The following is a 27791-nucleotide window of genomic DNA, read 5'->3' as shown; positions in this document are numbered from 1 at the left end:
ACTAAGGCGGACGGAGCGCTAGCAAATCTATACCGAGTCCGGTCCTTAGCTGCACTTCCGGATTTGGACTGATTCGCAGTGGCTACTATAGACACGAGCGCCGATCCGATGCCTGAAGGGTAGCGCGACGGGTCTCATGTATTAATCTAACTCCCGCAGGCTATAGGCCGTGGCATAGCAATCATGTCAAGCTCCATTCAACAGATCCAAAGCAAAGGCATCTTCCATGCCCTTCCAGTCTACCCGCCCGAGCTCGAAGGCCTGACAGCCGTAATCACTGGAGCCAATGGCATTAGCGGGCATTATATGCTTAGAGTGTTAGGCGAGAGCCCAAAGAGATGGAAGAGAATCATATGTTTGAGCAGAAGACCTCCTTTAGTACCAGGAGGGTTGCCTTCCAATGCTGAGCACATACCTCTTGACTTCCTGAAGGACCCGCAGGGAATTGCAGGCGTGCTGAAGGAGAAGAAAGTGGAAGCGGATTACATATTCTTCTTCTCGTACATACAGCCTACGCCAAAGCAAGGTGCTAGTCTTTGGAGCAACGCCGAAGATCTCGTCAAGGTCAATGCGGAACTTCTGGACAATTTCCTCAATGCACTGAGATTGGCTGCTATCACGCCGAAACGCTTCATGCTACAAACCGGCGCCAAGAATTATGGAGGTCATCTTGGACCTACAGCTGTGCCACAGCAGGAATCGGATCCTCGCGTAGAACTGGAGCCAAACTTCTACTACGCGCAGGAAGATCTACTCTTCCAGTATGCGAAGGAAACCGGTTGCGGATGGAACATTCACATGCCGGGCCCAATCGGTGGTGCTGTTCCTGATGCTGCCATGAACTACACCTTCACGCTGGCAGTATACGCTTCGGTTTGCAAGAAGCTCGGTCAGCCCTTTGCGTTCCCAGGCGCTATAGATTCGTGGCAAATGCCGATCTCAATGTCTGCAGCACAAATGAATGCCTACCAAGAAGAATGGGGTGTGCTCTCAGGTCGGCCAAATCAGAAGTACAACACTTGCGACAATAGCGCTTTCATGTGGGAGAAGGCTTGGCCTCGAATCGCAGGATGGTTTGGTATCGAACCGAAAGGCCCTCAAGACGGTGATACATACACCGAGACCGAAACGAGGTTTAACCCACGAGGATATGGCTCCAAAGGCATTACAAGACGCAAATTCAAGATTGCTGATTGGGCTAAGAAGCCGGAAGTACAACAAGCTTGGAGCGAACTGGTCAGGGAACATAGTCTAGTCACGCAGGATTTAGGGGACATCGATCGAGTGTTCGCATTCTTGGATGGCACTATATGTCGACCTGCGCCTTTACTTTTCAGTATGGACAAGGCTGGTAAGCATGGGTGGCATGGCTTTGTGGACACTTCAGAGGCAATCTTGGAGATCTTCAAGGACTTGGCAAAGCTGAAAATGATTCCTCCTGTGCCACTGGTACATGTTAGTTTCAATGGGGAATGAGTTCAACTCTTGAGAGCAACTTTCGTGGCACTCGGCCAAATATCTCTACGTCTTCCATCAGTCTTGGGCCAATCCCAATACTTATCCCTTGTCCGGCCAATACTTATCCACAAACTCCAGTCCAGACTTCACCCAATCCGTCTCGAGAGAAGCAGGTCCACCACTGGCAGCATCATGGAGATCAAATCCGTGCTCTTCGCCTTCCTGCATCGTGACATACGAGGGCGTGTCCGGCAACACCTTTTCCAACGCTGCTGCAAACTTCTCAGTGCTCGCAACAGGGACCATGGAATCCTTCGTCCCATGGATCAGCCATATCGGCGGGAAAGAGGTCGCAGTCTCCAACATTTCTAGCGGATGCAATTCCTTCTCCGTCCCAAAGTACTTCGGAAAGGAGCCTTGTTGGAACATGATAGCGACGAATTCTGAGCCTTCCGGCGGAATGCGTGATGTGACAATCGAGCCAGGTTTCATTTTCACAACGTACTCATCCAATATTTGTGGATCGATTTGTGGAGTCTCCATCAACTGCTTCTCGTACTTTTGTGTGAAATGTGGGCTTCTCATATCTACCATGGGATAATGGGATATGATCGCACCAACACGATCTGGAATCAAGAAACCGGCTTGAAGAGCTAGCCAGCCGCCTGCGCTTTCTCCTGTGACTAGGATCTTAAGTAGATCGATATCAATACCTTGGGGCAAAGCCTCGGGAGCTTTGTCGAACAGCCAAGAGTAGAAGTCCGCAGCGTCTTGCAGGATATCCACGCCTTTAGACTCGGGCATGAGGCGGTAGTCCGGTGATATGACGATCGCTGAGTGTCGTAGGGCAAGATTCAATGTCCAGTCTCCGAACCATTCTGCGAATAGTCGATGGCCCTGTTGAACTCATGAGCTTGAGCATTTCATGTAGAAGTTGACGAACTCACTGTGCCAAAACCTCCACCATGCCAACGGACCAACACGGGATGTTTTCCTGAAGGTAGTTGCTTCGGTACAAGAATCGATGTAGGTATTGGCACACCATGGATATGCTTGTAAGCTGTATCGATGATGTCGAACGATGCATACTTGGCGTCGATCCGCTCGCCCGGCGTTACCTTGACTTCAGCCATCGTGATTCGACCTGTGCGCTGAATTGAGTGATAGAGGCGAATGAGTTGCGTTTGCACAATTCTTCATCAGCTACAAAACCACCTCTTATACTTGTGAAGAAAATCTGTACACCGAGCGGAGGAGCTGGAGTTTTGAGTTGAAAGCTGCATAATCTCCGCTTGGCACGTTTTGGGGCTGATGTTGCCGAGACAGGATAGGAAATAAATGTCAATGCACCGTTGGATATCCAACAAGAAGTCCTTGTACGGCGATGTCACAGCCGCCGGAGATAGTCACAGGGAGCATTGCGAGCTGACAAATGCTCAAAATATTTTATGCCGGCCAGATGACGGCTTGCAGAGAGTCAAGTTTACTAGTCAAGGCCGGTCCACTTATGCGGTGATTGACCATTTCACATACGATACTCTAGAGAGGCGTGACACAGTAAAGTATGATATGAATCGATCCCACGCAGCTATTAGACTGCAATCCTGCACTTGCCAAGGTCATTGACGACAGAATCATTAGCGATTATATACGATTGATATCTCCACTTTGTCATCAACAAGTCCCCTGGCCGGGGTAGCTCAATCGGTAGAGCGTGTGGCTCTTAGCATTCCAATGCGAAACCTCAAGGTCGTGGGTTCGAGCCCCACCTTCGGCTATTCCTATTCAAAAGCATTGAAATTGTTCTTTTTGCTGTTTTTTTTTGGTGTTGGGATAATGTTGTATTCGTCCATGTAGCGGCTGCGGCAATAGCAGAATTCTGTGCGGCCAAAAGCGGCTAGCGTTTTGCTGACAGTCACCGGCTATTGCGGGAAGCTTGCCAGCCTACATGAACGTTTTGTGGTCATTCAAAGATGAAGAACACTTCTCTCGGAGTCTCGGGGGAATTCCAGCACTTGCTGCTGTGCTGTGACACTCCGGCGCTCAAGGTATTTTGCGGCTGTCCTACGTACAACATCAACAAGCCGGCTTCCATCGGATCGAACTGGTCCATTTAGATGCAATGCTACCTTCGAGTGGCGTGGTTCTCATCCAAGGCATATCTTCATGTGTTTCGCTTGCGAACATCTCGACCGTGAGGAGCAGCAGGATGAAACCCCCTTTGTGTCAACAAGATGAGTGCATGTGGCAGCGCCTCGCCCGGAAGGTTGTCTTTCATCATGGACCAGGTTTTGTAATCGACAGAATTTTCAAAGGCACTGCCTTGGCATAGAACAGCGACGTCTGTTGATGTATAGGCTTCGGTTCGAAGTCGACCTCTTTGACATCGAAATTGCTCCTTACTACGCGACAGATCAGTACTTAGGACTGCTGAAAGTCTTTAGAAGACTTACAGCAAGCGTGTCGGAATGTCTCGAAAGTCTCGACATTTCGAACCGCACCCGATATCAGTACCTGTAATGCCGGTCGTAAATCAAATAGCATTCTCAAAGTGCCAACCAGAGCCGTGATGGCAGTCTTCTCATACGTCTGCTCAGAGTCAGTCGTAGATCTCGGTGCGGCATAGACGATACTCACAATGTCTGCGCCAATCACCACATCGTAGGGCCATTCTTCACAGTCTTCCTCAACCCAAGTTCCTTTCAGTCCGTGGCCCCACCGCAGCACACTCGTAATCACTTTCTTATCATCGTCAAGACCATTGAGGAAGAGGTTTTCCTTGAGGGCTTCAACAACACTCTCATCGCCATCAGTAATTGTGACGTGGTTTCCTTCCAGATGCTTAGCTGCAAGAATTGCCATAAATCCCGTCCCAGCTCCTAGTTCGAGCACGCTTTTGCCTCGGATGTAGTTCTGGCCTTTCGGTGAGAGCAGATAGGAGCCGAGATGCAGTGCAGCTTCCCAAGTCCGAAAGCCAGTCGTTAAGGATCCAGAAATGAGATTCCGCCGCTCTAGCAAAGTGATCGTGGGCTCGGAACGATAGTCCTCGTCTATAGTAGAGACTTCTGGAGGCAGACATGTAAATGTCACGTATGACTTTTGTTGTGCTGCGATGAGCTCTCCTGGAAGGTCGGATGCAATGAGAGTTGAGAGACGTGACATCAGGTCATCGGAGATCTCCTGGCCAAAGGACGCAAATCAGAATATGATGGAAAGAAATACGCAAAGTTTCTGAGCGTCGCGGTCAAGATAGGAGCGAAAGAAGGGCTGGGTTTAAAAGATTGATACCTACATCTTCCTCAGGATCCTCAATTGCCTGCTCGATTTTGGAGACGAGAGGCTTCAATACACGGAACTGATATCTTTCTGCTGGCAGATATGCATTCTTCTCGCCGTCGAAGAGTTTGGCATATAGCCATGCTTGTACAGAAGGGTCTTTTAAAAGTTGTTTCGGAGGCCACGCGAGGAAATCTGGTTCATGAAGCTGGAAATATTGCCTTCGGAAAAGTAACAGTTGAGGATCCATGATTCGAAACTTCCATCGGACTGATGTTATGGGTTTTGACTTCTTGCTCTCACTGGTCTAACGGCATGGAGTGTTGTTGTTTGATGAGGAGTGTGCGAGGGAAGCGCGGTGTTTCCGCCAAAAGTTTCGGCCTGTGAAAGGCGCGGGACAACTGTGACACTCGATGCGCTCAACTGCCACAATCATCAACACTACTACTACCACAGTATTGCAAACTCCCTCTACGATCTCGCCATTTTGCGCCGACGAGAATTTCGGACTTATTTGCTGTTCTCCATCCATTGGCCCTCGACGATCGGGGACGCCGTGTTTACCAGTGGTCGATCCCACGTTCTCCCCCTACGCGCCCTACCGCTCGAACGAAGCCTGCAGCAAAACAATAGAGCAACAGAAGCAATGTTTCAAATAGGTCGTATGGGCGGCTAAGAGACGAGAGTATCAAGGTCACATGGAACACGAGGGGGGGCAATTTGCGTAGAAAATTCGCGATCGAATGTTTTCGCCGCGTTCTGCTCTGGACGCGTTCGAGTTCGAGTTCGAGCGCGAGGTGATGTTTCAGAGAAGGAAATCTATTGTCAAGGCTACACCATGAAGGGGCCCAATGGCTTGACCTATGCTACCTTGGCAGTGTCGACCGCCGAGTCCGTTCTCGTCATATTCCTTTCTGGTTCCGCTGGCTTCAATCCCTCAGACGTGTTTCCACTGCCACTCTGCTCGCTTCTGCATCCTGCTTCGTCCGCTTGCTTCTGCTTCTTGAGCTTCCCGAGCCTCTCGAGAAGCTCTCTGCCGCCGACTCGGTTCTGTGACGAATCTTTGGGAACAAGGCACCTAGCAGAGTTGTCAGCACGATCTATGGCATTGGCATTGGAGTCATACCTCATCACGCAAGCCAATATCTCGACTCCGACCTCAGACTTCTTCGCCTCAGCACTCCACTCATCGAATGCTTGCCACCACCAGTAATGTGTTTCTCCGTCTTTGCCCAGATATCCGGCCTCTTCGCCTTTTCCGGTTCTTCTCTCCCAAGGCTTGTCCACGACATAATGCAAACATCTTACCTCCTCGTCACGCCAGAGCGCTGGATGCCAATATCTTATGGTCTTCATGGCATTGTACTGCCATCCGATCGGTATCCACTTGTCCTTGAAGAAAGTGTCGAGAAAGTTCTGGTCTGGATATCGGAATGTTTGCACTCTCGGATCCGTAAGCCTAAAGTGCTCCATTCTCTCCCATAGCTCTTTCGATGGCGTGAGCACGAAGACACCCGAATTCAGGAAGCTGTACGTGTCTTTTTGAGCCTCTGTCTTCGGCTCAATGATTGGTGCGCTCAAAGCCTCGGGATGCTTCAGAGGTGTGCATGGGCAGTTCTCGGCGACCCAGTGCGAAGGCGCCAAAGGGTCGCCATCTGCATTGCAGCTACAAGCTGGATGCGCTGCGATCCAGTCTGGACCTGGACGGCGAATGTCGAAGACATCATCGAGGTTACGCCGGATCAGGATATCTGCATCGAGGAAACAGAGTTGTTCAAGAGGTCGGTCCAATCCCAAGGCTGCAAGTCTTTCGCCTTCTATCGGCTCGAAGACGCGCAATTTCGTGAGTGTGTCCGCAAATCGCGAAGCAACGGGCTTCAATCCATCGGGAATAGCGATGGGATCCACCTTTTGCGGTCTACACAACGGATACAGCTGCTTCAGTTGCTCGAGGGCCTTAATGCAGTCTTCGGGCAGACTGTCGGTGTACTGAACAATGATCGGGTGCTTGGAGCCATGCTTGTAGAGCGAGTGCAGTAGGACTGCAAGTCCAGGTAGGTACGAAGCTCTCGTTATCAAGGTAAGCCAGGCTCTTGAATATGGGTCAGCCGGAGTGGAGTTTGGATGTGGACCAGGCATTTTCTCGTTGTCGCTTTGGATGTCGATGTCGAAGAGTGAGATTGTTACCGACTAGCAGCGATAGTTTGAGGTTGACTGCGGTGTATCCTCAACGAATCTGAAGGCAAAGTGACGCAGCAGGCGCCGCCAACTGAAGTGAAGACGACGTGTGGCACGGCATCTTATACTGACATAGACGGTTGAGCACAGGGCATTTACGACAACGCGGCCGGCAATCAGAAGTCGCTGGAATTGAGCGTGATCCGCGATTGAGAAGGATGTCTCTCCGCGCTGCTATTACCCTGTTCAGCTCTTCAGCATCCGCTGCATTAACGAATCACGACTTTACGTTTGACGAGCTTCCCTGGCTGTTGACAAATTAGAATAGAGTTTGAAGCCCTGGCATAGAACTACTTTATTAAGCGTGAGTCGAGAGTCGAGAGACTCGAGACTGAGTATCCTGCAAGTCTCAGCCTCAGCCACTATGATCGGCCTGAAACATCAAGTGCTTCGACACCGCTCAATGCTACCCGACATGCTCGATTTCTGCGTCATCAGCAGATATCTGGTCTAGTTGGCTGGCCTATGGACCGGACCTAATAATAATGTGCAACGATCCGGGTTGTACAAAGCGGATGTGCCGGAATTGTTGAGAAGCGTCAGCTGTATGGCCTTTCGAAGTGCAGCCAGCCTGAAGCTCAGCGATACGGCGGTACATTGCCCATACACGAGGGCTGACCAAGAGATGCAGTGGATTTAAACGGATGCGAATGCGAGTACGCAACCTCACTCGCACATACTCCACCATGCGATTTGGCAAATGCTTAAACGTGAGGCTGAATATCTTGCCGAGGAAGTTGCGACAGAAGACGAGCGGCGAGGCTTGCATTATGCCCTGATGTCAAATCTCTTCCGTTGACAAAGGAATCAGGATCACTCCAGGCTGAACTCAATTCCAGTCTCCATGCTTCCCTGATGACGGGTCTAACGAGGGAACGAGCAATCCGGCTTCTCCCACGAGCTGCATGAGGGTGTCGCAAACGAAACGCTTCCCTACCCTGCAATCCTTCGAAGAATTTTCATTAATAAGTGCCCTAGTCACGCCCTATCCTCTTCTATCTTACACCTTCCCGTCCCCATCAAATCCGATACCGAGTTGTGGAAACTCTACATTCCCAAGCGATTCCGTACGAATTTGGCTTGCGCTGTCCGCATCTGACCACGAGGACCCAATCATCCACCGGAGTACTGTACGAGACCTGAGCTTTGGATAACACCCGCCCTAACTCGCTTGAGTGGAGGAGGAGCGCCGGAATTTGTCCGATCCAACGTAGTCCTGGCCTCTTTGCGCATCCACTGTTTTGCGTGAAAGGATTCTGATATGGATCGGAGGGCTGGACCGACTGACCGTAGGGCTGCGCAAGGTTGAAGGCCGAACTGCTGCCAAGATTCGGGGGAAATGGTAGCAGAGGGAGGATTTTTCAGCGTGTCCTTCCTTGAATCCTTTTTCTCAATCTGAATTTGGTTCCACTGGAGTGAGTGCTGATTGTGCTGGGCAGATGGAGAGATTTCACTTCTTGAAGGGACTTCCAGATCGCTCTCGACATCGCAGACTGGGCACTTGGATTGCTTCGGGATGGCCACTCGGGCCTCGTATATCAAGACACTACCTATCGCTATTTAGTCAGGCTTGCAATCAGCACTTTTGACTGGCATTCTTACGTACCTTGGTGGCGCTGGTGTTTTCTCTCCTGTATTGATGAATAGAAACATGTAACAAAAACATTGCGAACAGTTGCAGCGTTGACAAAAGAAAGAGCATAGCACGGACAGTCCTTCCCTCTATCTCATGTTCTTGCTCGGTACGAGATTTCCGGAACCGGGTTGAGGTGAAGGTGAACTTCGCGATTCACAAGGCGAGCGGAAGATGCGGGTGCACATGAAGATGAGTATTAATCGATTTGTCTCCAATGCCAGGGTATCTAATCTGTCGTTATTTCGTGTCGTCGTCGCCGGCCGGCATGCGCTTGGTACCTCACAAAGCTGCAACCAAAGCAGCACCGACCACAGCCATACCCTGCGCCAGCCATTTCTGCACCCGATTTCCATCTGCCGCTGACTCGCTGTTTAGGCTTGGAGAAGCCGAGCTCGTGGGTGAAGCACCGTTCACCATAGATGTCAAAGTCATCGTAGTCGGACCTTCGCTACCCGTAAACACACTCGTGACAGTCGACGGACCAGCCTGAGTTGGCGAGACCGTTGTCAGGTAAACCGAGGTCAAATTACGAGCTGTGGTTGTGACGGGCACAACACTGGCGTTTGTCGTAGTGCTGAGGCTGGAAGTTGCAGATAATGTGCTTGTTACGCGCGCGGACGAAGTGGTCGAAGGACCCGAGGTGGTGTTGCAGAGGAGAGAAGCGACTTGGACGGTGTTTGTCGATAGAAAACTTGGGGCCGTGCTGTTGAAGGGCAGGCCGCCAGCTCCAGTGAGATTGTTGTAGCGATATGGAGTGCAGGTTATGGAGTCCAGTGGCACGCCATCGGCACCGGTTAGGTAGAGTGTAGACACGGTGTCTAGAGCCGGATTGGCATATCTCGTGTGTAGCGGTACTTCGATGGTGGTGTTTGTCAAGCCATTGCCGGCTCCGCCATGGCTGGCTTCGATTGTGATGGTGGCAGTCTGTGCAGATGCATTTGCCGCCGCCAGCAGGAGAATTGCTGTTGTTCTAAACATGTTGTGGGCTGGTAAAGTGATATATCGATAAGGTAGGTGAGGGGACAGAAGTGCAGCTTTGAGTGTGTCCACGTCGAGTCTTTTGCGAGGAAGGTGTCGCTGGCTGGCCTGGAATGGAATGGAAGGTATGTGTGAGGCGAGGCGGAACAGAAGAAATGTGGCAAAGCAAGGACTTTCCGTTCTTTGTACGGGACGTGATGGCGCACAAGGAAGGCTACAAGGCTGCTGTGCTTTGTTTGTTGGTGGGCGCAGCCTCTTGCACGCGCACACACTCAAAAATAGCTCGAGTCAAGGTGGTATGGTATGGTAAAAAAAGAGGCTGGGGCTCCCGCAGCGCCAAGCCGACAGTTGCCGATGATCGCAGCGAATCCTTGATTATTATCCTTCTCCTTTGCCTGCTACTGAGCTACTCCTACTACTGCCGTGCGCTGATGACTAACTCTGGCGAGAGCTGCGATTATTACGACTTCCTCCCGGGGCTGGAGAGGACGAATGACGACGACACACTTTCCCAGGATCTGGATCTGCTGGGCACCTCACTTCCTCACACCGTCAAACCACCCATATTATCATATACCTACCCTATACAACCACTCGTTTCATCCCATCTCAATCCCTCCAAGCACATCGGGCATATAGCTGCGCTCTTTGTTCCAACCTCTGTGGCCGGATTGGGATGCAGAGTCCCGTCAAGCCCAGGCAGAAGACCGTGGTAAGCGCTCTTCATGCCACCGGAAACGATTCAAGGGTTGAATGCTGAGCCGTTCGAGACCTCTTCGACCAGAGTCGAACTGTACGCATGGAACGACTGCCTCGTCACGCGTACGAAAGACGGCCAACATAAACGGATCAGGCTTAGACACATCCCTAGCGAACTCCGGGGCTCCTGATCACATGCTGCATAACCTCCGCCTCCGAAGAGTTGCCGCACAGTGCCGCCTACTAAGCAGCCAATCCAACCACATGTTGATTTCCCCACAGATCCACTCACTACTGACAAACCATTGATCTAATGAGCTCCATGCACCACCAAATGCAACCGAACGGTGACAAGACACGCTTCTGGAAATGCTTTGCCACATGGCATGCTGGCATAATATCACATTAGTGCCCACTAGAATCAAGTTGCCGTGATGGGCTCGGGAAGTATTGTACCGCAAGATGAACGTCCAAAGCTCTATAAATCGTGCAGCCGGCCTTCTGCAAGGCACGGTGAAGTCGTTCGCTGTCGTTTTCTTAGCTCACTGCTCTGGCCAGGCATCGTCATGAAGTCACTACTTGCTGCCATTGGCCTTCTACGCATTGCTTCTGCTGTGCCCAGGGCGCAGACATCATACAAACCACCGTCGAGCGATGGATCGCCAACTGTGACGGTCAAGAACGGCACCATCTCGGGAGTGCACTCCTCAACGTACAACGAGGATTACTTTTTAGGCATTCCCTTCGCACAACCACCACTCGATGAGTTGCGATTCAGGAATCCACAGAGCATCAACACGTCGTACGATGGCATCCTTGAAGCCACGGAATATGCCCCAGAATGTTATGGCTATGGCGTATGTCTTATTTCAACACTTCCAATAACGCATTGCTCACCGTCTCATGCAGGGCGATCAAATCGGATATCCACAATCCGAGGACTGCTTGTATCTGAACGTCATCAGGCCAGCTGGTTATGAGAACGAGGCTTTGCCCGTCGGTGTGTGGATCCATGGCGGTGGACTTTACCAAGGAGGCACAAGAGACGAGCGTTACAATCTCTCCTTCATCGTTCAGAACAGCGTGGAGATCGGCAAGCCAATCATCGCAGCATCGATCGCCTACCGTCTTGGACCATGGGGCTTCTTGGCCTCCCAAGAAATCAGCGGAAGTGGTAACACGAATGTTGGACTCAGAGATCAACGACTTGCTTTGCACTGGATCAATGAGAATATTGGTGCTTTTGGCGGTGATAAGGATAAGGTGACCATCTGGGTGAGATTGGATCTTTACACCTGTTTTCCTATCATATCTTACTGATGCATGACAGGGTGAGAGTGCAGGTGCCGGCTCGGTGGGTTGGCACATCGCCGCTTACAATGGTCGCGATGATGGACTGTTCCGCGCCGGCATCATGCAGTCCGGAAACGTGGTGAACTACGTCTCATACAGAACGAACGAGCATTATCAGCCGCAGTACGATGGGCTGATCAACGCCACGGGTTGCTCGACAGCAACAGACACGCTGAGCTGTCTGAGATCCCTTCCGTCAGAGACATTGGTCGATCTTTTCAACTCCACCACCGGGCTTTCGTATAGCTGGGGTCCGATCGTCGATGGCGACTTCATCCAAAGGTGGGCGAGCATCCAGCTTGCCGAGGGCGCTTTTGTCAAGGTTCCGATTATTGGTAAGCATATCAACAACAATACCAACCCTTGATGAACTAGCTTCTGACTTTGCAAAACAGATGGCGCAAACACGGACGAGGGTACAGCATTCGGGCCTGTTGGCATCGACACCGAAGCGGATTTCGCCGAGACCATCTCAAACACAAGTCGCAGTGCCTTTGTACCAGAGTCCTTCGTCGACCAAGTCCTCGAAGTTTATCCAAATGAGCCCGAATACTGGATCCCGCCCGTCGAAGAGATTGGCGATTTCACCTACCCATCTCCCTACGGAGCCCAGTACCGTCGTAGCGCGGCTTACTGGGTAAGTATCCCCATCTTGAAACCTTCGCCTATGTCTCAACTGACCTTTCCATCTCTCCAGGGCGACGTAATCATGATCGCAAACCGTCGCGGCACAGTCGAAACCTGGGCAGCCAACGGCGTCCCCGCCTACTCCTACCGTTTCAACACCATCCCCGCCGGCGTCCCCTCCACAGTCGGCGTCACACATTTCCAAGAAGTCGCGTTCGTCTTCGACAACACCGAAGGTCTAGGTTACGACGATGAACACGGCACCGTCAACCCTTTTGCCAACAAAACCCAAAATTTCTACGATCTTGCCGATCTCATGAGTAAGAGCTGGGCTTCGTTCATTCATGATCTTGATCCGAATTATGAGGTTACGAGACCTGCGAATGCGCCGATTTGGCCAGAGTATAGTTTGGAGGAGCCGGAGAATATGGTTTGGGATGCGAATGTGACTGAGTTGGCGTTTGCTGAGCCGGATACTTGGCGAAAGGAGGGGATTAGGTGGATTTTGGACCATGCGCTTGCGTATAAGCGATGAGGGGGATTTTGGTGATGTTCTCAGAGGGTAGAAAAAGTCGTTGGAGGGTTCCGGAGGCAATTCCATGCATGCTACCGCTGCATTCTATACCCTCGTTCCTCAGCTCTCCGCCTCTCTACCAACTCGATGACCGCTTTATCATAAAGCTCCTCAACTTTCTTGCCCTCCTTCAGCACCAGCTGCTCATGTTTGAGCATCTCATCCTTGGTCATGCATACCAAATCATCGAATTCCAGCTGATCCGCTTTCTGGCCTGGTGTGCTCACATCGATCCATTCACCCTCCGGTCTGCGCCATCTCGTCAAAGCTAGTCTTGCAGCGAGTCCAGACACCACGCTTCGGCCACGATAAACTTCTTCAATCAAATACCCGACATCATCATTCGTGAGCGGCAGACGTAGACCAACAGGATCCAATCCTTGATGTCTGGCCACCCTTTCCTCAAGGCCTTGGACTTGTCCTAGGATCCCTTCGTACATCTTCTCCCGCGCTTTGCTGGGCAGATAGGCGTGTGGGTAGCCTGAGATTTCCAGCATGATGTGGTTGGCAACGCATAAGCCGAACACAGCAGGCATTGTGCCGAGAACGGGTAGAATTCGAACGCGAAAGTCGGGTAACACTCCAAGCTCACCGACTGAACCCTTCTGAAACTCCTCTTCTGGGAGAGGCAGAAGTTGAGCTTTTCCAGGTCCCGTCTTCTCAGATGAGTATACGACTGGAATGCGATCCTTGACACCCCTCATGCGCAGCTTTCTCCGTGTGCTTCTTGAAAGTGGATCGTCTGTGGAGGCGGAGATGTCTCCTATGAACACTCTTGTCGGGTCTGATTTGCATCCAGCGCCCATGGATGAGATCACTGGAAGGCCATTGCTGTGGCAGTAGTGGAGCAGTGCAACTTTCGAGTCGATATTGTCGATTGCATCGATCACAAACGTCGGCGTTTGTCCATCGCCGCCCCAAGGCTCTAATTGCTTGCTGGCAGCGGTCTCACTGAAGAGCTCGTTGCGTGAATCGAAGTGCGTCCATGGCACGATCTGCTCTAAGCGTTTCTGCAAGCACTTGACTTTTGGAGTGCCGACGTCTGCAAGTGTTGCAACGGCGTGCCTGTTCAGTGAGCTCAGAGTGACTTGATCGAAATCTATGAGTCGCAATTTTCCGCATCCGGAACGTGCAAGTGCTGCAGTCGCATGTGACCCGACACCACCGCATCCGACGACAATCACGAATGCTTTCCGCAACTTCGCGAGGCCGTCGTCTGTGAGGAATACGCGGTTCCGTGCGAGTTGCTCTAGTATTAGATCTCGGAACACGTCAGTCTCCGATTAATCATCAGAGGGGTCACATCGTACCTTCATCATAATCGCCCAGCCTGGCTCGACGTGCTAATGCAATGCTTTTTTCATCGTCTCTATCTTCCGTCGTGATCTCCGGATGCGCTCCGCCAATCTCATTTATCTAGGCTTCCGTCAGTCAGCAATCTTCTGTCGTTGTCAGACCAAGCAGCATACTCGTCCAACATCATGAGGCGATGTCAGCTCCGGGATCGAGTCCTTAAGATCGTGCACAGTGTATCTTCGCTTGGCTTCTTGTAGTCCAATGACCGCTGTCACAGCAATGGCACCTGATGCAATAGCTGTCAAGGCGAGATGCAGCTTGTGATTGCTCGCTGCATTGGACAGCCATTCCATCGTCTTGTGATGCACGAGTGAGGTCAAAAGCAAAGTGAAGTCGAGAAAGTGAATCTTGGAGTTCGATAGGAGCGGAGCGCCACAGAAAAAAACGTGGCTGAGCACTTCAGCGCACTTTCCCTGCTCCCTGCATGAAAGGTGGCATTACGCTCTACCATTATCCACTGGCCATTTCTCGCACACCTATTCGCATTGACGACGATTTCGCGCTTCTGGCTCGCGGAGCTACGATTCCTTCAGCTCGACAGCACGTCTACATTCAGTGCATGGGTCGCCAAAAATTCTTCTCACCATGGCGTTCCAGTCTTTCCTCTACGTGACCTCTATACTGCTGGCAGCATGGAGTGTCCTCGTTTCTGCAGAGGACTCGGACATCAAGTCCATACCGCTGCGGACGCATAGCCTCCAGATAGTAAGAGAAATGGACCGAGCATCAGAGCGACTGAGAACATCGTACTGACAGCTTCTTCCATCAGCCATTCCTCGACTCTGATATGCAATCGCGATGGTGGGATTTCGGCGGCTCAACAGTAATACGAGTAGACCAATACATTCGACTCACGGGCCAACATCCTTCGCAAGCGGGCTGGATCTACAGCAGAGTCCCTCTCACTGCAACGAATTGGGAAGTCGAGTTCGAATTCAGAATATCAGGCACGGGCAGTCTATTTGGAGATGGATTTGCGATGTGGGTCACGAAAGAGCGAGCAGAGCAGGGGACGGTGTTTGGTATGAAGGATCGGTTCGAGGGTCTTGCTATCTTCTTCGACACATACAAGAACAACCGGCCCGGCGTGGTGTTTCCCTACGTGATGGCTATGGTTGGAGACGGCCAGACGGCGTACGATCAGCAAAATGATGGAAAGGCGAATGAGTTGGCAGGATGCTCTGCGCGGGGCCTGCGCAACTCGGAGGTGCCTACAAAAGCCAAGGTCACATACTTTCAGGACAAATCACTGGTCGTGGATCTCATGTACAAGGAGGAGAATGAGTGGACGAGATGCTTCGAGGTTGGCAGCGTAAAGCTTCCAACGGTGACATATCTGGGCTTTAGCGCGGAGACTGGAGAGCTCTCGGACAACCACGACATCGTGACCGTATCGACGAAGAACTTGTACTCGCCAACCGGTCAGAGCGGAGCAGCGGGCAGCAAGGAGTCAAGTCGGAACAAGGGTAAGCCCGGCAGGCTATCAACGCCGTCAGGAGAAGGCGGTGGTTGGGGCTGGTTCTTCTTCAAGTTCATCATTTTCGGACTGGTGGTGACGGGAGCGTACGTGGGCTTCACTGTGTACCGTGCGAGACAGCGAGACAGATTTTGATGGAAAGCTTGTCTCGCTGGTATTCGACGTATGTAGATCTTGAAAGTACAGCATTAGCAAGCAAGCAAGCGTAGCATATGTGTATCGGAATAATGTATGCGTGTGTGATGTGTCCTCAGAGCAGCTCTCAGTATGTGTGCCATCAATGACAACCAGCTCAGTCCGTGAGAACCGGCGGCTGCCCTCATATTTGGCTTTAGAATACTTTGCATCATCATAGGACCAGTCACACGCCTTCCCGCCATAATCAACACCAACCACCGAGCATCCAGATGCGTCCTGGCGAGGAATTCAGACAGTCGAGGCGAGAAACGGAGCAAGTACCCTACGATTGAAAACTATCGTTTGTGCATGATCTCATCGCACGCACCGGCAGCCTGGATCAGGATCCAAAAGCGCACGGAACACGGCTTGATTGCAAAATTTGGTGGTCGGTCATGGGGTACCGTCGTGCTAACACGTCCTCTGTCCAACACGTCTTCGGTTCCCGCTCGACAGCGGATGGGAAAGGTGAAATTCGGTGCGACTTGATGAGTAAGGACGATCGACTGTCGTGCTTGAAGACTTGCAGCAGGAGATGGATCCTCGGATTTCTGTTCTTGGCTTCAGGCATGGAACTTTTGCCGCATGTGTGAGCGTTTGACGTGGTGAGGCAAGTCGCGGCTACGTGCAGGAAATGTTCGCTTCTGATAGCTCGGTGATTGGTTCTCGTCATCGGATCGTGCTGCGACTTGTCAGTATGATGAGTATTGGTGTCTCCAAAACACTACACTGTACACCCACCATCCTGCTCGAGCTTCTTGCATGTCAGGAAGGCAGGGAGAGAGGCGCGCGCTCGCTGCAGAAAGAAGTCGCGTCGGCTTTTTCGGCCCGATGCTCCTGCCAAGCATTTCGCGTTGGCGGGAAGAACATATATATCTTCACTGTTCACAGTGTAATCGCTCCGTAGTAGTAGCACAGATGGACATGGCGATCTCCCCGAGAAAGACTTTGTAACAAGCTTGAGGCCACGATGAAGCTCACTGCAATGTCTCTGCCACGTATCTACAACATGTATCTGAACCCAGCAGCTTGCTGTCTCGCGGTGGGAGAGCTCTTACCCAACGGCTTGCCCTGATCCATCTTTGCATTCTCTCGGCGAAGGTAGAAGAATGTCAGGGTGGCGAAACCAATTGCAACCACAGCCGCTCCCAGGTTGACCCCAAATGCAGCAACGTAACGAGGAGAGTCGTAGTAGAGGTACGCCGTCCAGACTTGGAAGTAGTTAGCTGGTGCTGAAAGCGCGGCGAAGATCCCGCGTTCACTTACTGTTTGGCGTGTTGCAGATGCAATTGATCAGCGCGATGGATGCGGCACGCTTGACTGCAGGCTGTGACAAACTGCCGGAGATCCATGACAACTGCACGATCGATGAAGAGTAGAAAGAAGCCGGCATCAGCATCATTGCGAAGTCTGTAGTCTTGTGTCAGCGATGAATCTTTGACATAGGAAGTACCCAAGCGGTTCTTACAGCGGCCAGCAACGCTGAGTGTGGAGACGGCAATGATGTTTGCCACGACCGTAATGCATAGCGGGATTACGATGTGTAGGTATCGATTTTTTCTCTTATCGCTCCAGAAGCCGTTCACAAGCATGCAAATGACGCAGAAGCAGAATGGTGGCTGTCGCACACGTCAGTGAAATGAATGAGCCGATGAACATGTTATCCCACTTACCGCGGTGAGACCATAAGTCGCGTTGCGTGAGAAGCCAAGACCGCCAACGACAGTTGGGAAGAAGTTGTTTACGGCTGCACTCGTGTAGGTTGCATAGAGCGTAGCCATCATTAGCCATGTCTTCGGATCGGTGACAGCCATCGTGAACCCCTTCTTAGCCGTGACCTCACCAGACTCGTCTTGTTGCTTTTGATCAGATTCGTAGTTCCATCGCAGCCATTCGTGCTCCTGTTCCGTGAAGCCCATAATCTGTCGAGGAGAGTTCGGAATGTAGCAAGCGAATACGGCAGCCAGGCCGACGGTGAGAATACCTTCAATGAGGAACAGCCTGTGTCCTGATCAGCCTGAAGACTTTAAACACCCACAAAGTCGCAGCTTACCATCGCCAACCTTCCAGGCCATGTGCTCCGTCGAGCTTAATGATGCCAATTGCGAAAAGCGTTCCAAAAGCATTTCCGAGCTGGCTTCCACTGTACAGAATGGCTGTCCTGAATGCGATCTGCTTGCGATTGTAGAAGCATGAGAGGTAGTAGAAAGCTCCTGGGAAGAAAGCTGCCTGCGAATCTCTTCGTCAGCGATTTAGCTGAAACGCATTGAAGTCGCATACCTCAACGAAGCCAAGCATGAATCGACATGCCACAAGGCTCCCAAAGGAATTAACAGCCGCTGTGCAAGCGGAGACGACTCCCCAGAGCGCCACAGCAGCACAGAGGTAGAGACCTGGCCATTTGATCTTGCTTACGACCAGGTTCGAAGGCACTTGCATCAGAACTAGAGTTTGTCAGCAGATCTGTGCTCAGGAGAGGTTCTGAAGAGAACTGACTGTATCCCACGAACAGGATGCTAACGCAGGCATTGTACTGGGTGACAGTGATATCCAAGTCTTCCATGATGTTTGCCAGCTTCGATGCAGCGATATTCTGTCGATCTATGAGATGGTCAGGCTTCGATCATTGCAGCAATGAAGCGACCGACGAACCAAGATAGTTCAAAATGTACATGATTGTCATCGCGGGCATGACGAACATATCCAGCTTGAATGTTGTCTTTCTGCCAAGCCTCTTGATTTCTTCATCGCTGAGACCATGAAGGCACGGTGGGTAGGGTGCCGCCTCATCTTGCCCTGGAATAGGTTTGTCCAATTCGCAATCCTGGACTCGCTCTGTCACGCTCTTGGTGTCTGCCATGGTGCTCGGAATTTATGCTCAGTGGCAGAGAAACTGTGATCGCAGGCGACAAAATCAACGAAAGACATTCATCATGCCAATGTCAAAGCATATTCCTTGCATTCAGGTACGGCGCAACAATCCTTGCCGATCCACAGAAAATCAATTTGATGGGCTGTAGGGTTTCCAGGTATACAGTCGGCCGGTGTGGTGGGGGGGGGGGGGTTTACTCAATATGTTTTCGCGTGGTTCTGTCCATGTGGGATAGGCGTATAGACCCCCAGTCCCCAAATCTCATGCTGCGCGGGCTCGTCTCGGGGTGCAGCGGGACTCATTATGTCGAAAGCCGACAACTTTCTCGGCATCTGCATTATCAGACGAGATCTTCACTGACGTGAAACTCTTTGTCAACAGGACAGTGCATCATGTCTAGTGTCTTCGATCTCTTCTCCCTTCAAGGCCGCACAGCTGTTGTCACAGGTGCGACACGAGGCATGTAAGTCAACGAAGAGCAATATGTCCGATGCTCTGTGCTGACGCATGACTACCAGCGGTCAATCATTGGCAATAGCATTGGCTGAAGCTGGATCCGACATCATTTCTATACAGCGAGACGAAAGCAAGCAGGAGACGAAGCGAGCGATAGAGAGCCTTGGCCGGAAAGCCACCATCTACGTTTGCGACTTGGCGTCTGCGAGCGATGTTGCAGGTCTCACCAAACGCATCCTTGACGACGGCCACGACATTGATATCCTCGTGAACTGCGGAGGTATTCAGAGACGGCATCCCGCACATCAATTCCCGGACAGTGAGTGGAACGAGGTAGCAAATCTCTCGCTGTACTTTCTGAGCGGTGCTGATGGAGATGGAAGGTGCTACAAGTCAACTTGAACACAATCTTCACGCTCTGTAGAGATGTTGGAGCGTATATGCTTACCCGCAATCCTGAAGGCCCGAAGGTTAACGGCGTCCCCCATAGAGGCTCTATCATCAACATCGCCTCTCTGGTCTCGTTCCAGGGTGGTCTGAATGTGCCCGCATATGCGGCTGCGAAGGGTGGTGTTGCTCTGCTGACCAAGAGTCTATCAAACCAATGGGCAGCTCAAGGCATCAATGTCAATGCGGTGAGTACTGGAGCACGCAAGCCAACGGTTGATGTCTTGCTGACGGCGAAGATCGCGCCGGGATACATCGCAACAGACATGAACGAAGCGTTGATCAAGGATGAAAAGCGGGCGGCGAGTATCTTGGAGCGGATCCCGGCTGGACGCTGGGTGGGTGATGACTTCGATAGCATTGTGAATTCAGCTATCAGCTAACCGAGCGTAGGGTGTGCCCGACGACTTCAAAGGCAGCATCGTCTTCCTGGCAAGCCGTGCGAGTCGGTATGTCTCTGGCGAGATCCTGGTGGTTGATGGAGGGTGAGTCTTTTCTCCGAAGCCCTGCTGATGCAAATGCTGATGCTGATGCTGATGCTGACTGGCTCCAGGTGGATGGGCAGGTAGGGGGGTACAGAGGGAGGGAGGTGTGTGGGTCAGCTGAGAAAGAGGGGAAGCCGCCCGGAATAGGCATAGTCTGAGGTCACCTGAGACTCAGTTTGGGGGGTCGGGGGTCACGCTCGTGTATTGCTGTTGTATAGGCATGTGAGACACGCCAATGCCATGGCATATCAGAAAAATTCAGCATGAACGCGCCATCCGAACTGCCTCCCGCAAAGCGACGTAGGGCAAGTCGTGCGGGGGCTGAGAAGCGATTCCAGTGCCAGCATGAAGGGTGCGGCAAGCGATACTCGTGAGCGCGTCTGAGCCATATTTCTATTATTCTGTCGACCGCCCATCCATGAATCCATGATATGGCATGGCATGGCATGGCATACTGACCACGTGCGTGCAGTCGAGCCGAGCATCTGCACAGACATGAGCTGAACCATAATCCGAAGGAGATATACAAGTGCGAAGAACAGAATTGTGGCCACAGCTTTGTGCGACCAGATCTCTTCGCCAGACACAAGGCCCGACATGACGAGCCTGAGCCTGAGCCTGAGCCTGAGCCTTTCACCCGCCACCGCCACACCGAACCCGCCGCTTCGGCCAGCAACGACGTGCCAGCGCCAGTCTGGGCCTCGCATCCAACACCACCGCTTCTGACTCCACACTCGACGCTGATTAGTGCTGCTTCACTGCCCTCTACGCTCCCAATCGCATCCCCTCAGACTGCTCGAGCATTGAAAAACTGGACTTCCGCTGAAGGCGTCTCTGCTCAGGCCAATGACAATTTTGCAGCCTGGCTTTTTGACAGTCCTGGCTCGCAAAACGACGATTTCACCAAGAACAACATTCCCTTCCTCAACTTTGGTTTGGAGTATTCGCCAAAGGACATATGGAATCTGGACGATTTTGCTGTCCACCCCGAGCCCAGCGTAGTGGCAGGGAGCCACGCTGCTCCAACAGAGCATCATGACCAATCGCAGACATCTTCTGTGCTGCTCTCGGATCAGCGCAAAGCCGATATTGACGCCTTGCTCAGCCTCTTCTTAAAGAAGCAACGTCTGCAAAAGCCATTGGCCACAGAAGACCAGTCCAGTCTCATGTACACTCCGGACTCACATTCTTTCCCGAATCTCAGTTCAGGCATGCTGGAGAAGTTCATTGCCAACTACTGGGCCCATGTGGATAATTCGCTGTCCATCGTGCATCAGCCGACCTTCTCAGCCAATCATTGCCATTTACTACTTCTCCTTGCCATTGTGATGCTTGGTGCCGCAGACGTAGTAAGATCGAAGCCCAGAGGCTATCTGGACGACTACAAACAATTTTCGGACCTCCTGGCGACGCATTTACGTTGGGAAATCTTCACGGATGGAGATGCTCAGCCACCAGTGCAATTATGGGTAGCCCAAGCACTTCTCCTGCTGGAATTCTACGAGAAACAATGGTCTACGCGCAAGCTGCACGAACGTGCCCATATCCATCATGCTAGTACCCTGACCCTATTACGAAGAGGAAGTCCTTTGGTGGGCCGGTCCGAGAGCGAAAGTCCTGTGAGTGGTATGCCGACGAGATGTGCAACGCCTGCGTTGGGTCACGATGCAGATTCAAGGCCAAAGACTGCTTTTGACTCTTGGTGGATACACTGGGTGAGGACCGAGTCTTTCAATCGTGTTGTCTTCGCCGCATTCCAGATGGACACATTACACGCGGTCATGTACGGACATGCAGCAGGTCAGTCGCCCACGGTCCCCAAGAATACTCTATTGCATACTGATTGGAGAAGACATGGCACCTTACGAAATTAGGCTCCCTTTGCCCTGCGACGACTCCCTTTGGACTGCTAAGAGTGCCGAAGAAGTCCATCGTCTAGACGCAAACCTCAAGATGTACGGAATCAAGCCCATCAACTTTCTCGATGGCCTCAAGCGCTGCCTACATGCCCACGAGGTCCAGACCCATGCCTCAGCTCGAATGCTTCTCATGGCTGGTCTGCTTTCGGTGGGCTGGCATATCAGCCGTAGGGAGAAGCACTTGCAATTCCTCGAAACAGTACCTTCAATGCGCGAACAAGGTAGATGGCGATCTCTACTCCTGCAGGCTTTCGGACACTGGCGTCATAGCTTCGATGAAGCAGTAGGAACTCGGAAAATTCCTGGCCAAGGCACAAGCCATACGGACGCGGCTGCCCCGACGGTGCTGTTCCATTTGGCACACATGACAATGCATGCAGATATCATTGACATTCAAATCTTCTCCGGCACTGAGCGACTGCTGGGAAGAAAGGTTTCCGAGAAAGACTATGTGAATGTGACACATCGCATGAAGGCATGGGCATGTACACCTATTGCTCGACATGCCGTGTTGCATTCTTTCAAGCTCCTCCACGAAGTGCTGGTCAGTAAGCCTCGGAAGGGAGCTGCGAATGAATCGATTCTGGCAAATCCGACAATCGGGTACAGCTGCAGGCACGACAACATGTTCTACAGTGAACATCATGTCGTATTACTTGCCGTTTTTCATCAGCTGCATTGTTTGGTAAGTAGCTCTAGTTCAAAGAAAATTTGGGTCCACGAGCGTTCGAAAGCTGTATAGGAGCGAGTGAGATTTGGTACTATCGAGTCGGTCAAGGAAGATCTGCATTGCTAGTCGAATCTGTGGATTGCAGTGTCGGACTGTGCAGTCAGGGCGTAGGCACCTGTATAAAGGCCCTATAACTGGGATGCCCATGGTTATGTGTTTTAGATTATGGCGAATCTGCGGTAATCGAAAGCATCGCGTCTCTCGCAACGTTGAAAGGGCCTCTATACCCGAGCTAGTGTACAATATCGAAACATCGAACGCTAATCATATATTGAAAAGTGCGATCTTCGAGTAAAAGAGGGAGGCACGCCCAAGGAACGCCCGAGTTGCCATCTACAGCTCCTATGAAATCCCTAGTCTAGGTAACGGCTGTCATCCAACGATGCTAATAAACGAGACCGAATGGACAAGTTTGTACATTAAAGACATCTCTCTCGTTGAAGGGCAGTCGTCGTTAGAGAAATGCCTTTCGTATTGTGTCGTCTAGACCTCCAAACCAATCTGCATCCCGGCACTTGCACTAGTAGTCTCCAGGAATACCGGATGCGCTATACAAGGAGAAGAAGTCTGTTCAATAGGGAGACTATACGCCCGCCGCCGAGTGCGCTTTCTGTAATCACTAGCGCAGCTCTTTACTGGAGCTGATTGTAGTGACCTCCCTTTCTAGCTCTTCCCAGATTTCCCATTCGTTCCAGCGCCATCTCCTCGTCGAATTTGCAGGAAGGGCGACAACGGTAACAGAGGTACGTATTCTCGATGCTGCAATAAGACTCTGATTGGGCGTCGCATAGTGAATCAACGCATAATGAGCAGAGATGTAAAAACCTTAGTAATTGTAATAGTAATAGTAAATAGTAAATAGTAAAGTCAAATTGGCAATAGTAATAGTAATAGTAATAGTAATCCTACAGAGAATTCTATAGTAATCGTAATAGTAATAGTCTAATAGTAATTACTATAGTAATATTACTATTACTATAGTAATTACTATTAGACTATTTAGTATAGTAAATTGTATTCTATACGAGTCCTAGTATTGATTTTTCTAGAATATATTAATATATTTACTATAGATATATCTAGTAAAACTATAGAGATATTAATTTTTAAAATTCTAATAGTAGGTTCTTATAGAAGTTAATATCTTTACAAGTTCAACAGATAAACTATTAAAAAAATTGTATATAGTTAAAAAAAGCGAAGCTATAGATATATATTACGCTCTTTTTATTAGTTAAGAATTATACACAACACCACAACTATACAGATAGTAGTAAAAGTACAACATTATATATTAATAATAAATATATTAATTTATAACAGTATCTTAGAGCAATATAATAATATGTTATTTTAGAATAAATATATTTATTTATTCTAGAATAAAATTATTATATTATTGTGCTATTTCTTAATAATATAATTAGTATATTATAATATACTTTCTTTCTAAAAAAGCTTAAGGCCGAATTCTTAACTTTTTAGAAGAATTTAATTATTTACTAAAGTATATTATATAATCTATAGATTAGTAGTCGAACTGTTTATTTTTATTTTGACTTTTTTTCCGTAAGGTACTCTAACTTCTTTAGAGTAGAACATATATTTTAAAAGCTAAGATAGTATACACAATATACTAGGGAACTATAGAGAAAGAAATTAAACTTAGGGAGAGCGAAGCCGTATATATATACATTGCTCTCTCTACTTGAATTAAGGTTTATATACAATAGTATAACTATATATAGTAATAATGATATAATAGTATATTTGAATTTATTTACTTGTTTATAATAGTATCTTAGAATAATAGAATAATATATTATCTAATTTATCTTAGAATAAATATATTAATTTATAATATTATTTCAATATACTATTATAAATAAATAAATTTATTTAAATATATTATTATAATTTAGTAACTAAATATAGTTAAACTATTGTATATAAACCTTAGTAAAAAGGAGAGAGTAATATATATACTTCGTCCTTTCCTTTCTAAAGATCTTTCTTCTTTCTATACTACTTTAGTATACGAGACTATAACTAACTACGCTACTCTCTACTATGCTATACTCTTATAAGACGTCTATTCAATAGTAGACTACTACTATAATACGAAGTAAGTCTACTAATATAAAAGAAACTTCTTACTTAGTAATATACTAATTTTATTATTATTAGAATATATACCTTCGACGACACCTTATTAACCTCTATTACTTTTATTAATGAGTTTATTAATAAGAGTTCTATAGTAGCGTCTAGCCGCATAGACAAAACTATTAAGGCTGTTATTAATAGCTTGCTAAGTAATAGAGCTAAAGGAAATAAAGAAATCGTCCGAGTCGAATATCTAAATCGACTTCGTATTACCTACTTTATTAACCGGATTAAGCAGTACTATATTAAGGAATATAAGAGGATTAAAGGTATTATATCCTAATGTATTAACCTGACGTATTATACTAATAGTTTTTAGCTTTTGTATTCTCTATCGATAATTTAGACGAGTTTAATTCTCGGCTAGATATTCGAGCTTATATCGACTCTTTAAACGATAATAATATCGTTTCTAGAATTGAATACCTTACGCTCTATATTCTAAGATACTCGCTATACTTTCAAGACTATAGTAAGTATTATATACTAGCCTTAAGATCTAGTAATATCTCTATACTAATAGATATTATAGCTTTTATTCGACTATTTCTAGATAGTAGTATAGTATCCCCCGATAGCTATACTACTATTAGTACTAGTATCGAGTCGGCTAGAGATACCTATCTCTATACGGATATCTACGACGATATCTACTTTCTTAGTAGGCTTAACTTCTTTAATTTAGAGTATAAAGAGGAGGAAAAGATTCGTATAGAGGCCTATTTAAGTACGGCGGCCTTAAAGGAGGAGATTAAATCTCTAAGCTATAGTACTATAGAAGAGATTCTTAGTACTAGAAATAGTATCGAGATAGATAGTAGTAAGGAAGATAATAAGGACTTAGAGGAGATAGCCGATAGAGAGATAGACTTAGACTAAACTAACTAGCCTAGTTTTAGCTATCTAGGTATAATAGTATTATATATAGTAGTAGGAGTAAAGGGTATTAAAGGGTTTTCTTTATATAAATCGCTTTGAATTCTATTATAATCTAGACTTTGATTATAGTACTAGTATAACTATATTAGAAAGAAACCTTAAGTAATTATAGTCTATTAGATACTTTCTATAATGAAGGACGGAAACTAACACTACTACTACTACTAGCAGTAATAGTATAGGCCACCGAGGGTAACATAACCTATAGCAATACGGGCAGCTATATTTAGCAAGATAGGATAACGAGACTGTCGCTTAGGCTAATAACTAGAGCCCTGCAATATAGGCATTGTAGAAGTGTGACATAAACAATGTACTATACGAGGTTGATAATCTATCTACTCTATAGAAGGAGGCCTCTTATATAGGCTCAAAACTAGCCTATAGGTATAGGGCCGGTTACTAGCTAATATCCCTCCCTTTCTTCGTATCTAACTAGACACATTTTACATTATACGCGCTTAAAACAAACAGGTATACATCCTTAGCGCTCTTAGCTAAGGCCATTTTTAGAACTCCGTAATAATACCCCCGGGGTAGCATTAATCCTAGATACTATAATTATACAAAAACAACCTCCTAAGCAATACTATATAGACTTACTGTTGCTTCAACGCGCCGTAATCCTTACTAGCAATAACCTTATCTGCTAGTCGGCTATCGAAATCTCCTCCGTATACGTTAAAGCTGTTAGTACCGAAGTACTGTCCCTTATAGAGAGCTTAATTAACGAGGAGGTTAGTAGCCTTTTCCTTCGTAGCATTCTCCTAATCGTATAGATATTCCTTAAGTCCCTCGTTATTAAGCTAGAGGATCTGTTTAACTTCGTTCTAAACAACGTAACTTAACTAAGGAATCCTACTAACTAGGGCGTCGGAGATATAGCCGAGGCCTTCGACTAAGATAGCCGTAGGGAAAGCGAATAGTACGAAGGAGTTAAAGGCTAGGAGAGCGGTTAGATTGCGGTACGCTTTAGCAACCTAAGAGACTGTTAAGTTCTCGTAACCCTTAACCTTAGTGCTATTAATAACGCGAGAGTAGCCTAAGTTAATTAATATACGGTTGCTCTTAGTCTTTAGATTACTATATAGCAGGTGTAGTATCTAAATAGAGACTTCGCACTCCTTTAGAGGGTTAAGGATCTACTCCGCTTTGCGCCCCTTACTATTAGGCTAACTATCGAATATGTAGTCGAGGTCGTCGCCGGTAAGGTGCTTATTAGTAAGCTTGCCGATCTTGCTTAGTAGGACTAGGCTACGAGCCTTAAGCTTCTTAACCTAGTTCGCAAAGACCTCGGGCTAGTATATACCTTCGACAACAGTAGAGTAGCTAGTCTTATCCTTAGACATAAGGCAGACCTTAATACGTAGGTAACTAGTACCCTCGCTAGCTGCGAGCTTAACTATATCTTGTCCGAGACGAGCAGACTCCTTAGAAGGACAGTTTTTATAAGTACCGCTAATCTTAAAGAACTTAGTAGGCTTAGAGACGGAGATAATCTCGTATATATAATTAGGTCAAAGGGCGACAGCTAAGAGCTATAGGGCAGGGTGCTAGCGGACGATTTAGTTGCTTATACTATAAGTTTAAAGGGCATTACGGCCTTCTTGCTTAGACTTAGGTATATTACGCATATACTAAAGGTATATCTTAAACTCTTCCTATATTAGGTCGATAAGGAAAGGAAGATATACTCTACGAGGCTTTTATAACTAACTAAAGACTTAAGGGAAGATAGCATTACTAGTCTAGCGAAAGCGATCGAAGGAGGTGCCTTAGCTAAGAATTCCGGTAACGAACTAGCACCCTCGATCTGTTCGCTTAAGTGAACGAGTTAGATAAACGCCTACGCAGAATCGCTCTCAATAGCAGATATTAGGGCCCGCTAATACCAGGTGGACGCCGCTCCTACCTAGACATAGAATTCG

At 48.6% G+C, this 27791-nt stretch overlaps 10 protein-coding genes and 1 non-coding gene across 11 annotated transcripts; 5 read left to right on the top strand and 6 right to left on the bottom strand.

Annotated features, from left to right (window-relative positions):
• Positions 1-183: 183 nt before the first annotated feature.
• On the top strand, positions 184-1476 carry MYCFIDRAFT_134368 (uncharacterized protein; the record flags this gene model as incomplete). Its single annotated transcript, XM_007926521.1, has 1 exon — positions 184-1476. One exon carries the CDS (start codon positions 184-186, stop codon positions 1474-1476), a length of 1293 nt encoding a protein of 430 aa, XP_007924712.1.
• A 10-nt stretch (positions 1477-1486) lies between these two features.
• On the bottom strand, positions 1487-2670 carry MYCFIDRAFT_202888 (uncharacterized protein). Its single transcript, XM_007926520.1, has 2 exons — positions 2406-2670; positions 1487-2355 (listed from the first exon to the last, which is right to left on the bottom strand). Exons 1-2 carry the CDS (start codon positions 2589-2591, stop codon positions 1558-1560), a joined length of 984 nt encoding a protein of 327 aa, XP_007924711.1. The 5' UTR covers positions 2592-2670; the 3' UTR covers positions 1487-1557.
• A 477-nt stretch (positions 2671-3147) lies between these two features.
• On the top strand, positions 3148-3235 carry MYCFIDRAFT_t36. Its single transcript has one exon. It is a non-coding gene; the product is annotated as a tRNA-Lys (tRNA).
• A 500-nt stretch (positions 3236-3735) lies between these two features.
• On the bottom strand, positions 3736-4984 carry MYCFIDRAFT_134467 (uncharacterized protein; the record flags this gene model as incomplete). The annotated part of the gene is made up of 4 exons (XM_007926519.1): positions 3736-3860; positions 3912-4047; positions 4096-4638; positions 4751-4984. The coding sequence occupies 4 exons, from the start codon at positions 4982-4984 to the stop codon at positions 3736-3738; spliced, it is 1038 nt and encodes a 345-aa protein (XP_007924710.1).
• Positions 4985-5540: 556 nt separating this feature from the next.
• MYCFIDRAFT_162946 (glycosyltransferase family 8 protein) lies at positions 5541-6977 on the bottom strand. Its single transcript, XM_007926518.1, has 2 exons — positions 5861-6977; positions 5541-5812 (listed from the first exon to the last, which is right to left on the bottom strand). The coding sequence occupies exons 1-2, from the start codon at positions 6871-6873 to the stop codon at positions 5596-5598; spliced, it is 1230 nt and encodes a 409-aa protein (XP_007924709.1). The 5' UTR covers positions 6874-6977; the 3' UTR covers positions 5541-5595.
• Positions 6978-8085: 1108 nt separating this feature from the next.
• MYCFIDRAFT_195236 (uncharacterized protein) lies at positions 8086-9586 on the bottom strand (the record flags this gene model as incomplete). Its single annotated transcript, XM_007926517.1, has 3 exons — positions 8086-8522; positions 8575-8603; positions 8892-9586. 3 exons carry the CDS (start codon positions 9584-9586, stop codon positions 8086-8088), a joined length of 1161 nt encoding a protein of 386 aa, XP_007924708.1.
• A 1265-nt stretch (positions 9587-10851) lies between these two features.
• MYCFIDRAFT_134354 (uncharacterized protein) lies at positions 10852-12800 on the top strand (the record flags this gene model as incomplete). Its single annotated transcript, XM_007926516.1, has 5 exons — positions 10852-11142; positions 11195-11560; positions 11616-11973; positions 12034-12275; positions 12336-12800. 5 exons carry the CDS (start codon positions 10852-10854, stop codon positions 12798-12800), a joined length of 1722 nt encoding a protein of 573 aa, XP_007924707.1.
• Positions 12801-12871: 71 nt separating this feature from the next.
• MYCFIDRAFT_152358 (uncharacterized protein) lies at positions 12872-14495 on the bottom strand (the record flags this gene model as incomplete). Its single annotated transcript, XM_007926515.1, has 3 exons — positions 14309-14495; positions 14150-14255; positions 12872-14100 (listed from the first exon to the last, which is right to left on the bottom strand). Exons 1-3 carry the CDS (start codon positions 14486-14488, stop codon positions 12872-12874), a joined length of 1515 nt encoding a protein of 504 aa, XP_007924706.1. The 5' UTR covers positions 14489-14495.
• Positions 14496-14716: 221 nt separating this feature from the next.
• Positions 14717-15872, top strand: MYCFIDRAFT_162938 (uncharacterized protein). Its single transcript, XM_007926514.1, has 2 exons — positions 14717-14900; positions 14965-15872. The coding sequence occupies exons 1-2, from the start codon at positions 14781-14783 to the stop codon at positions 15805-15807; spliced, it is 963 nt and encodes a 320-aa protein (XP_007924705.1). The 5' UTR covers positions 14717-14780; the 3' UTR covers positions 15808-15872.
• Positions 15873-16851: 979 nt separating this feature from the next.
• Positions 16852-18709, bottom strand: MYCFIDRAFT_187237 (uncharacterized protein; the record flags this gene model as incomplete). Its single annotated transcript, XM_007926513.1, has 8 exons — positions 16852-17060; positions 17116-17259; positions 17318-17468; positions 17523-17850; positions 17903-18078; positions 18130-18293; positions 18346-18450; positions 18502-18709. 8 exons carry the CDS (start codon positions 18707-18709, stop codon positions 16852-16854), a joined length of 1485 nt encoding a protein of 494 aa, XP_007924704.1.
• A 404-nt stretch (positions 18710-19113) lies between these two features.
• MYCFIDRAFT_134724 (uncharacterized protein) lies at positions 19114-20113 on the top strand (the record flags this gene model as incomplete). The annotated part of the gene is made up of 5 exons (XM_007926512.1): positions 19114-19184; positions 19240-19510; positions 19561-19812; positions 19864-19962; positions 20018-20113. 5 exons carry the CDS (start codon positions 19114-19116, stop codon positions 20111-20113), a joined length of 789 nt encoding a protein of 262 aa, XP_007924703.1.
• Positions 20114-27791: the final 7678 nt, after the last annotated feature.

This window comes from Pseudocercospora fijiensis (assembly GCF_000340215.1).
Source record: "Pseudocercospora fijiensis CIRAD86 unplaced genomic scaffold MYCFIscaffold_3, whole genome shotgun sequence".
NCBI lineage: Eukaryota > Fungi > Ascomycota > Dothideomycetes > Mycosphaerellales > Mycosphaerellaceae > Pseudocercospora > Pseudocercospora fijiensis.
This window is presented reverse-complemented; position numbering and strand designations above follow the sequence as displayed.